Here is a 10000-nt window from a genome sequence, read left to right as displayed (position 1 = left end):
CTCTCCTCTGTCTCTCCTCTCTGTCTCTTCTCTGTCTCTTCTCTGTCTCTCCTCTCTCTCTCCTCTGTCTCTCCTCTCTCTCTCCTCTGTCTCTCCTCTCTCTCCTCTGTATCTCCCCTCTCTCTCCTCTGTCTCTCCTCTGTCTCTCCTCTGTCTCTCCCCCTCTCTCTCCTCTGTCTCTCCCCCTCTCTCTCCTCTGTCTCTCCCCCTCTCTCTCCTCTATCTCTCCTCTCTCGATCCTCTGTCTCTCCCCCACTCAATTCTCTGTCTCTCTCTCTCTCTCCTCTGTCTCTCCTTCTCTCCTCCCCTGTCTCTCCCCCTCTCTCCTCTGTCTCTCCCTCTCTCTCTCTCCTCTGTCTCTCCTCTCTATCTCCTCTGTCTCTTCTCTGTCTCTCCTCTCTCTCTCCTCTGTCTCTCCTCTCTCTCTCCTCTGTCTCTCCTCTCTCTCCTCTGTATCTCCTATGTTTCTCCCCTCTCTCTCCTCTGTCTCTCCTCTGTCTCTCCTCTCTCTCATCTGTCTCTCCCCCTCTCTCTCCTCTGTCTCTCCTCTCTATCTCATATGTCTCTCCCCCTCGCTCTCCTCTGTCTCTCCTCTCTCTCTCCTCTGACTCTCCCCCTCTCTCTCCTCTATCCTCTCTCTATCCTCTGTCTCTCCCCCTCACTCTCCTCTGTCTCTCCTCTCTCTCTCCTCTGACTCTCCCCCTCTCTCTCCTCTCTCCTCTCTTTCTCCTCTGTCTCTCCCCTCTCTCTCCTCTGTCTCTCCTATCTCTCTCTCTGTCTCTCTCTCTCTCTCTCTCTCTGTCTTCTCTCGCTCTCTCTCTCTATTCTCTCTCTCTCCTTCTCTTCTCTCTCTCTCTCTCTCTCTCTCTCTCTCTCTCTCTCTCTCTCTCTCTCTCTCTCTGTCTTCTCTCTCTGTCTTCTCTCTCTCTCTCTCTCTCTTTGTCTTCTCTCCCTCTCTCTCCTCTATCTCTCCTCTCTATCTCCTCTGTCTCTCCTCTCTCCTCTGTATCTCCCCTCTCTCTCATCTGTCTCTCCTCTGTATCTCCTATGTCTCTCCTCTGTCTCTCCTCTGTATCTCCCCTCTCTCTCCTCTGTCTCTCCTCTGTCTCTCCTCTGTCTCTCCTCTGTCGCTCCCCCTCGCTCTCCTCTGTCTCTCCCCCTCTCTCTCCTCTGTCTCTCCTCTCTGTCTCTTCTCTGTCTCTTCTCTGTCTCTCCTCTCTCTCTCCTCTGTCTCTCCTCTCTCTCTCCTCTGTCTCTCCTCTCTCTCCTCTGTATCTCCCCTCTCTCTCCTCTGTCTCTCCTTCTCTCCTCCTCTGTCTCTCCCCCCTCTCTCCTCTGTCTCTCCCCCTCTCTCTTCTCTGTCTCTCCTCTCTCTCTCCTCTGTCTCTCCTTCTCTCCTCCTCTGTCTCTCCTCTCTCTCTCCTCTGTCTCTCCTCCCTCTCTCCTCTGTCTCTCCTCTCTCTCCTCTGTATCTCCTATGTCTCTCCCCTCTCTCTACTCTGTCTCTCCTCTCTCTCTCATCTGTCTCTCCCCCTCTCTCTCCTCTGTCTCTCCTCTCTATCTCATATGTATCTCCCCCTCGCTCTCCTCTCTCTCTCCTCTCTCTCTCCTCTGACTCTCCCCCTCTCTCTCCTCTCTCCTCTCTCTATCCTCTGTCTCTCCCCCCTCGCTCTCCTCTGTCTCTCCTCTCTCTCTCCTCTGACTCTCCCCCTCTCTCTCCTCTCTCCTCTCTTTCTCCTCTGTCTCTCCCCTCTCTCTCCTCTGTCTCTCCTCTCTCTCTCCTCTGTCTCTCCCCATTTCTCTCCTCTGTCTCTCCCCCTCTCTCTCCTCTGTCTCTCCTTCTCTCTCTCCTCTGTCTCTCCTCTCTCTCTCCTCTGTCTCTCCCCCTCTCTCTCCTCTGTCTCTCCCCCTCTCTCTCCTCTGTCTCTCCCCTCTCTCTCCTTTGTCTCTCCCCCCTCTCTCCTCTGTCTCTCCTCTCTCTCTCCTCTGTCTCTCCCCCTCTCTCTCCTCTGTCTCTCCTCTCTCTCTCCTCTGTCTCTCCCCCTCTCTCTCCTCTGTCTCTCCCCCTCTCTCTCCTCTGTCTCTCCCTCTCTCTCCTTTGTCTCTCCCCCCTCTCTCCTCTGTCTCTCCTCTCTCTCTCCTCTGTCTCTCCCCCTCTCTCTCCTCTGTCTCTCCTCTCTCTCTCTCCTCTGTCTCTCCTCTCTCTCTCCTCTGTCTCTCCTCTCTATCTCCTCAGTCTTTCCCCCTCTATCTCCTCTGTCTCTCCCCCTCTCTCTCCTCTGTCTCTCCCCCTCTCTCTCCTCTGTCTCCCATCTCTATATCCTCTGTCTCTCCTATCTCTCCCCTCTGTCTCTCCTCTCACTCTCCTCTCTCTCTCCTCTGTCTCCCCCCATTTCTCACTCTCCTCTGTATATTATTTCTCTCCTCTCTCTCTCCCCTCTCTCTCTCTCCTCTGGATGTGATTGAAAATAATTCCCCCTCGCTCTTCTCTCCTCCACAATGGAAAACTTGGGAGTCAGAGGGTTTTGGTGTTCAGGAATGCTTTAGGTTCATTTGCTTTTCATGTACGACCGGGGAAACAAACACATTTAAGTCATAACTTCAACTGTCATCATCCCTGTCACCAGAGGTGTTTGTGATGGACATTACCCCAGCACGTCCAACGTTGTCTAAGGTGCAGCTTATCTCTCTCCAAAATAATTCAATATTGATTTGAATCCAATTTCATCAGGCTACTCACAATACATTTACATTTACATTTTAGTAATTTAGCAGACACTCTTATCCAGAGCGACTTACAGTTAGTGAGTGCATACATTATTTTTTTACACCCCCCGTGGGAAACGAACCCACAACCCTAGCGTTGCAAACGCCATGCTCTACCAACTGAGCTACATCCCTGCTGGCCATTCCCTCCCCTACCCTGGACGACGCTGGGCCAATTGTGCGCCGCCCCATGGGTCTCCCGGTCGCGGCCGGCTACGACAGAGCCTGGATTCGAACCAGGATCTCTAGTGGCACAGCTAGCACTGTGATGCAGTGCCTTAGACCAATACGCCTTCACAATGCTATTTTCCAAAGGGTCCTATCAGCCCCAACTCCCTGTTCTGTTGAATGGGGCCCACTTGGAATTTATGTTCTGTTTCCCCAAGAGGACTTATCCTTTACCATTAATCACCAGTGGATTTATGTCTGGTTGTTATTTAGTTGGTCCCCTGCTAAAACATTTGGCATGCCTGGTCCAATAGGATTCTACATGGACCAACAGTTTGTGGTACAACTCCTGTAAGAGAGACAGAATATCCACTATAGAAATGGTTAACTGGCCTTGCCTTCACTCTGCTCTGTGGGCCCCTGGGATGATGGTGGAATAGTGAACCGTTGAGGAAAACCACATCCATATTTAAAAACTCAGACAGGCGGGCAGGCAGGGAAACAGACATGCAGGCAAGCAGACAGACAGGCAGACAGACAGACAGACAGACAGACAGGCAGACAGACAGACAGGCAAGCAGACAGACAGACAGACAGACAGACAGACAGACAGACAGACAGGCGGGCAGACAGACGGGCAGACAGGCAGACAGACAGACAGACAGAGACAGACAGACAGACAGACAGACAGGCATGCAGGCAGGCAGGCAGGCAGGCAGGCAGACAGACAGACAGGCAGGCAGGCAGGCAGGCAGGCAGGCAGGCAGGCAGGCAGGCAGGCAGGCAGACAGACAGACAGACAGACAGACAGACAGACAGACAGACAGACAGACAGACAGACAGGCAGGCAGGCAGGCAGGCAGGCAGGCAGACAGGCAGACAGAGTGCATATGGCCCGCAGAGCGCCTACACAAACACACACAGAGAGGGCTCAGATCAACCCTGACCAGTTGCATAGCCAGACGTTAGAGAGTGGAAACTCTACAGGCGGTGAGATTACTCAGACAGTGATAGATATAGAAGTATCCCCTAGATACTTCTATATCCCCTACACCCTCACGAAAATCGCAAAGTGGTTGAAGCGTATACATTAGCCACCATATGATACATTAACACATTGTCACACTCCCTTCGTACTGAAACAAATGTATGGTAGATCCACCTGTTTTTCTCCTCAATCTTCATTTAATCTCAACATTGTGTCTTCCTGTTTTGTAGGGTCCTTCTGGTCCCCATGGAAACCCTGGTCGCCCCGGACCCCCTGGACTCAAGGTATGTATTCAGTAGATCAATTATTATCCATAGGTGTTTTGGGGGCCAGATTAGAGGGCCAATATAGAGACAGGTATTCGTGATAGTGTATGCACTGTATATATTGTTATCATTCATTACATGTAGATCCTGTGATTCTAAAAGTTTCCACTGAAAAAAAGGAGTCAGTTGGACAATGAAAGGAATATGGTGTTCACAAGTGTAGATGTTGGCACCAGTTACAACCTCATTTCCCTAGCCCTGTCCAGTAGAGGCTGTTCTGGAGGAAATTTCAGGACCACGGTTGTGTCCCAAATGCCACCCTATTCTCTATAGTGCACTACTTTTTACCGGGGCCAATAGGGGAATAGGGTGCTGTTTGGGACGCATGCCCATTTCATGCCAAGTTGGGGTTGAAAATGTACACTTAAATGGTGCGATGGAGGTGATAATGGAGAAGCTAATATTTCTACCATCAATAACCTTGTAGAATAATTGTATTATTTTGTGACCGTTTATGTATTTTCACAGTTTTAGCACCAACAGTGACTGTTGACTAGAGTACCTGCTGAAATTGGCCTGGTGCATTCAGGTGGAGACTCTTGAGTCGTAAACAGCAGGAGGGTATTCATAAATGTTACCCACAGTACAGGGTTTGTTCAGAAGCCCAGTGTGGTGTAAAATGATTCCCTTTGATCCAATTCCTTTAAAGAAACACATATGTTACTACTGGTTGTAAATGTTTCTGCGTTAGGCCTTGAATGGCCCAATTAACATGTAGAGGGCCAGGTTGTTTTCCTTTCCACCTGGCCAGTAAAAACCATGGGCCCTAGTTATATTTAAAGGGCCCTGAGTTTTTCTGGGTCAGATCAAGTGTTCAGTGAAAAACTCCTGGCCCTATGAATGAGTGAGGTTTAGGATTATTTGCGTTCGGCGTCTTTATGGTACAGTAGTAAGATTAGAAAGTAATCACTTCCCAGTACCCTGGACTACAGCAATAGTCAGACAGCACCACACTACTGGAAAGGGCAAGGAGTGTGCCTGGTCACTCATATTAATGGACTAGTGTAAATACAACTGTTGTGTGTGAACCCATTAACTCACTGACACTGCAGGCCGGCATGTAAACTGTAATTCTCCACCTTTGTGTGATTAAACAGCATAACTTTCCAGAGAATGCACCATTACATCAAGCCATTGTGTGTATACCGGATCACTAATGTTGACTAACAGTGAGTACGGTAGGCCTACATGTAAACTCCAGTGCTTGAGTTCTGCATGCCATTGCAGAGAACATGTATATAAAACCATTACATTTAAACCTAACATTGAACTACACACATTCACATACATATACACTACATACACACACACACACACACACACACCCACAACACACGCTAATCTGCTCTTTATTCTTACACTCAGAGAAAAGGGTTCCAAAACGGTTCTTCGGCTGTCCCAATAGGAGAACCCTCTCTGGCTCCAGGTAGAACCCTTTTGGGTTCCATGTAGAACTCTCTGTGGAAAGGGAACCAACCAAAAGGGTTATACCTGTGACCCAAAGGGTTCTACCTGGAACCAAAAAGGGTTCTAAGAGTACTCTTATTATTATCTATTTTGATGCCTAGTCACTTTACCCTGCCTTTATGTACATACAGTGGGGGGGAAAAGTATTTAGTCAGCCACCAATTGTGCAAGTTCTCCCACTTAAAAAGATGAGAGAGGCCTGTAATTTTCATCATAGGTACACGTCAACTATGACAGACAAATTGAGGAAAAGAAATCCAGAAAATCACATTGTAGGATTTTTAATGAATTTATTTGCAAATTATGGTGGAAAATAAGTATTTGGTCACCTACAAAAAAGCAAGATTTCTGGCTCTCACAGACCTGTAACTTCTTCTTTAACAGGCTCCTCTGTCCTCCACTCGTTACCTGTATTAATGGCACCTGTTTGAACTTGTTATCAGTATAAAAGACACCTGTCCACAACCTCAAACAGTCACACTCCAAACTCCACTATGGCCAAGACCAAAGAGCTGTCAAAGGACACCAGAAACAAAATTGTAGACCTGCACCAGGCTGGGAAGACTGAATCTGCAATAGGTAAGCAGCTTGGTTTGAAGAAATCAACTGTGGGAGCAATTATTAGGAAATGGAAGACATACAAGACCACTGATAATCTCCCTCGATCTGGGGCTCCACACAAGATCTCACCCCGTGGGGTCAAAATGATCACAAGAACGGTGAGCAAAAATCCCAGAACCACACGGGGGGACCTAGTGAATGACCTGCAGAGAGCTGGGACCAAAGTAACAAAGCCTACCATCAGTAACACACTACGCCGCCAGGGACTCAAATCCTGCAGTGCAAGACGTGTCCCCCTGCTTAAGCCAGTACATGTCCAGGCCCATCTGAAGTTTGCTAGAGTGCATTTTGATGATCCAGAAGAGGATTGGGAGAATGTCATATTGTCAGATGAAACCAAAATAGAACTTTTTGGTAAAAACTCAACTCGTCGTGTTTGGAGGACAAAGAATGCTGAGTTGCATCCAAAGAACACCATACCTACTGTGAAGCATGGGGGTGGAAACATCATGCTTTGGGGCTGTTTTTCTGCAAAGGGACCAGGACGACTGATCCGTGTAAAGGAAAGAATGAATGGGGCCATGTATCGTGAGATTTTGAGTGAAAACCTCCTTCCATCAGCAAGGGCATTGAAGATGAAACGTGGCTGGGTCTTTCAGCATGACAATTATCCCAAACACACCGCCCGGGCAACGAAGGAGTGGCTTCGTAAGAAGCATTTCAAGGTCCTGGAGTGGCCTAGCCAGTCTCCAGATCTCAACCCCATAGAAAATCTTTGGAGGGATTTGAAAGTCTGTGTTGCCCAGCGACAGCCCCAAAACATCACTGCTCTAGAGTAGATCTGCATGGAGGAATGGGCCAAAATACCAGCAACAGTGTGTGAAAACCTTGTGAAGACTTACAGAAAACGTTTGACCTGTGTCATTGCCAACAAAGGGTATATAACAAATATTGAGAAACTTTTGTTATTGACCAAATACTTATTTTCCACCATAATTTGCAAATAAATTCATTAAAAATCCTACAATGTGATTTTCTGGAGAAAAAAAATCTCATTTTGTCTGTCATAGTTGATGTGTACCTATGATGAAAATTACAGGCCTCTCTCATCTTTTTAAGTGGGAGAACTTGCACAATTGGTGGCTGACTAAATACTTTTTTCCCCCACTGTATCTACCTAAAGTACCTCGTACCCCTGCACATTGATCTGCTACTGGTACTTCCTGTATATAGCTCCACATTGATCTGGTACTGGTACATCCTGTATATAGCTCCACATTGATCTGGTACTGGTACATCCTGTATATAGCTCCACATTGATATGGTACTGGTACATCCTGTATATAGCTTCACATTGATCTGGTACTGGTACTCCCTGTATATAGCTCCACATTGATCTGGTACTGGTACTCCCTGTATATAGCTCCACATTGATCTGGTACTGGTACTCCCTGTATATAGCTCCACATTGATCTGGTACTGGTACTCCCTGCATATAGCTCCACATTGATCTGGTACTGGTACTCCCTGTATATAGCTCCACATTGATCTGGTACTGGTACTCCCTGTATATAGCTCCACATTGATCTGGTACTGGTACTCCCTGTATATAGCTCCACATTGATCTGGTACTGGTACTCCCTGTATAGCTCTATTCTTGTGTATGTTATTCCTCTTGTGTTACTATTTTTATTTTTCATATATTTTTTAAACTCTGCATCTTTGGGAAGGGCTCGTAAGCAAGCATTTCACAGTAAAGTATACACCTGTTGTATTCGGCGCATGTGAGGTTAAAATTTGATTTGAACTGAGTAACATTGAGTAGGCTCTTTAAGTCAATGTATATGGGAGAAATCAACATCTGTGCTTTGACGAAGCAGCTTGCTTCAAAATAAATACTATTGAGGGGAATCAAGTCGCCGTCCTGAACCTTCTTTCAAGATTTCAGAAATCTACATCTGTTCAGTATTTGGAGACTAATGCCGTAAGACGTCAAGAGAATCAGGGGAATCTGACTACTAAACAGTTTTTCTCTCTCTCTGTTTCTCTGTGTGTGTGTGTGTGTGTGTGTGTGTGTGTGTGTGTGTGTGTGTGTGTGTGTGTGTGTGTGTGCTTCTCTGTTCCAGGGACGGAAAGGAGACCCTGGCCTTTCACCTGGCAGAGCACCAAAAGGAGAGAGAGTGAGTATCTTGTGTTTCAGTGTATCGTTCTTTAAAACGGGAGTGGAACAACGGCTAACCTAATAACTCCGGATAATGTAATAATTCAATAATATAATACGTTATCTGTAACAGAGAATCATATCATTGAGCTTTAGTCATTGAGAGTTACTCAACAAAATGGAAACACATTTTGCAATAACCCAATTTTCAACATTGTCCGATAAGACCTAAAGTGTTATCTGTGTTAGCTGGCAAGTAGCAAGTAAAGTAGTAGAAACCTGTTTCATGAACATGAAGAGTATGAAGTTGATTTAACTGTATGTACTGTATCACTAATTATGATCTGTCTAGGGAGACCGTGGTGCTTCAGGATCCCCTGGACTGACTGGTCAAGTTGGTAGAAAGGTAGGAAACCCCTTTACCCTTAATCCTGCCATGCTCACCTTACGCTATGAATCAGACTCTGTGAAGGAGTACGGTGGACCACATTGAAGTGCACTAAATCATAGGCTACACCCTGCCTGCCCACTCCTAAATCTCTTTCAAGCAGTGTTCAGCAGGAATTTTTCAAAGAGGACTGGTTAGGAGGGCTGAAGCCAAGAGCTTTTTTTCACATGATGTTTATTCTCTTGTTTGGAGAAGAACCTAACATAGTGAAGGCGTAGTAGTCCTGTAAGTTTAGAGTGCCTGTGTTCAGACAGACTCTTCTTCAGGACTCTGGAGCAGGTGGATTGGAATGGAATAGCTGGGTTGTGACATCATCACTAATGGCTTCCAACACGAAGAGGGCGATTGAGGAGAGTCTTTTTTGGGTGGGAACTTTTTACAGTGGGAATCATGCTTTCACTCCATGCAGCTCAAAATGTTATGTCATTGCCTCTCTTTGACAACTGTCCTCAACAGTATTCTGCAGCTACTATGTTTAGTAACCATTACATTTTGTAACGTCTTTAGCTCCTTTGGTGCACTGCCTCAAATCAACATGTCCAAACTGAGTATGAGGATCATTATTCAGTCATTTTCTAGGACGCTCATTTCTTTGACGGTCAGTCACACGTGTCAGTATTCCAGGGGATTACCAGGCTGCCAGAGCTGTTCTGTGTGCTTGATTGCTCCAGACCTGGCCTTGCCCTGAGCATGTAACACAGCTTAATCACACATGTCCCATGGGAGACTATTACACACACTCAGGTGGGAAGGGGAACATCTGCTCCGTGCCCCAATGCCCCAACACGTTTTTCATTACCAGAAAATAACATTGGTGCTAATTTAAAAAATCCCTAATGATGATGAGCTCTGTTCAGCAACACGCACAATCACCATGCAGTCCGTTTTGGACACATTTGTATGAGAGCAGTAAAGCCTGAACCTGGCGTAGAAACAACAGCTACGCAGTAGGACAGGCTGGCGGTGAAAGACCATCTGGTCTAGGCTCCAGTCAAGGTTGTTTCATTCACCACAGTAAAATAGAGGGTCTCTTTCAGCTGTCTATGTGGGTGCGTAATAAATGGCACCCTATTCCCAATATTGTGCGCTACTGTTGACCAGAGCCTACATAGGGA

At 46.8% G+C, this 10000-nt stretch overlaps 1 protein-coding gene across 2 annotated transcripts in view; it reads left to right on the top strand.

Annotated features, from left to right (window-relative positions):
- The window catches only part of LOC121558076 (collagen alpha-1(XXVII) chain B), a 93844-nt gene that overhangs the window by 30356 nt on the left and 53488 nt on the right, over nt 1-10000 (top strand). For both annotated transcript variants that reach the window (XM_041871560.2, XM_041871561.2), the window contains exons 5-7: nt 4153-4206; nt 8403-8456; nt 8790-8843. In XM_041871560.2, coding sequence (XP_041727494.1) covers nt 4153-4206; nt 8403-8456; nt 8790-8843 — 162 coding nt within the window. The remainder of the gene's footprint in view (nt 1-4152; nt 4207-8402; nt 8457-8789; nt 8844-10000) is intronic.

The sequence above is a fragment of the Coregonus clupeaformis genome, chromosome 18 (assembly GCF_020615455.1).
Source record: "Coregonus clupeaformis isolate EN_2021a chromosome 18, ASM2061545v1, whole genome shotgun sequence".
NCBI classification, from domain to species: domain Eukaryota; kingdom Metazoa; phylum Chordata; class Actinopteri; order Salmoniformes; family Salmonidae; genus Coregonus; species Coregonus clupeaformis.
The sequence above is the reverse complement of the archived record's forward strand: the minus strand, read 5'-3'. Positions and strand labels throughout refer to the sequence as shown.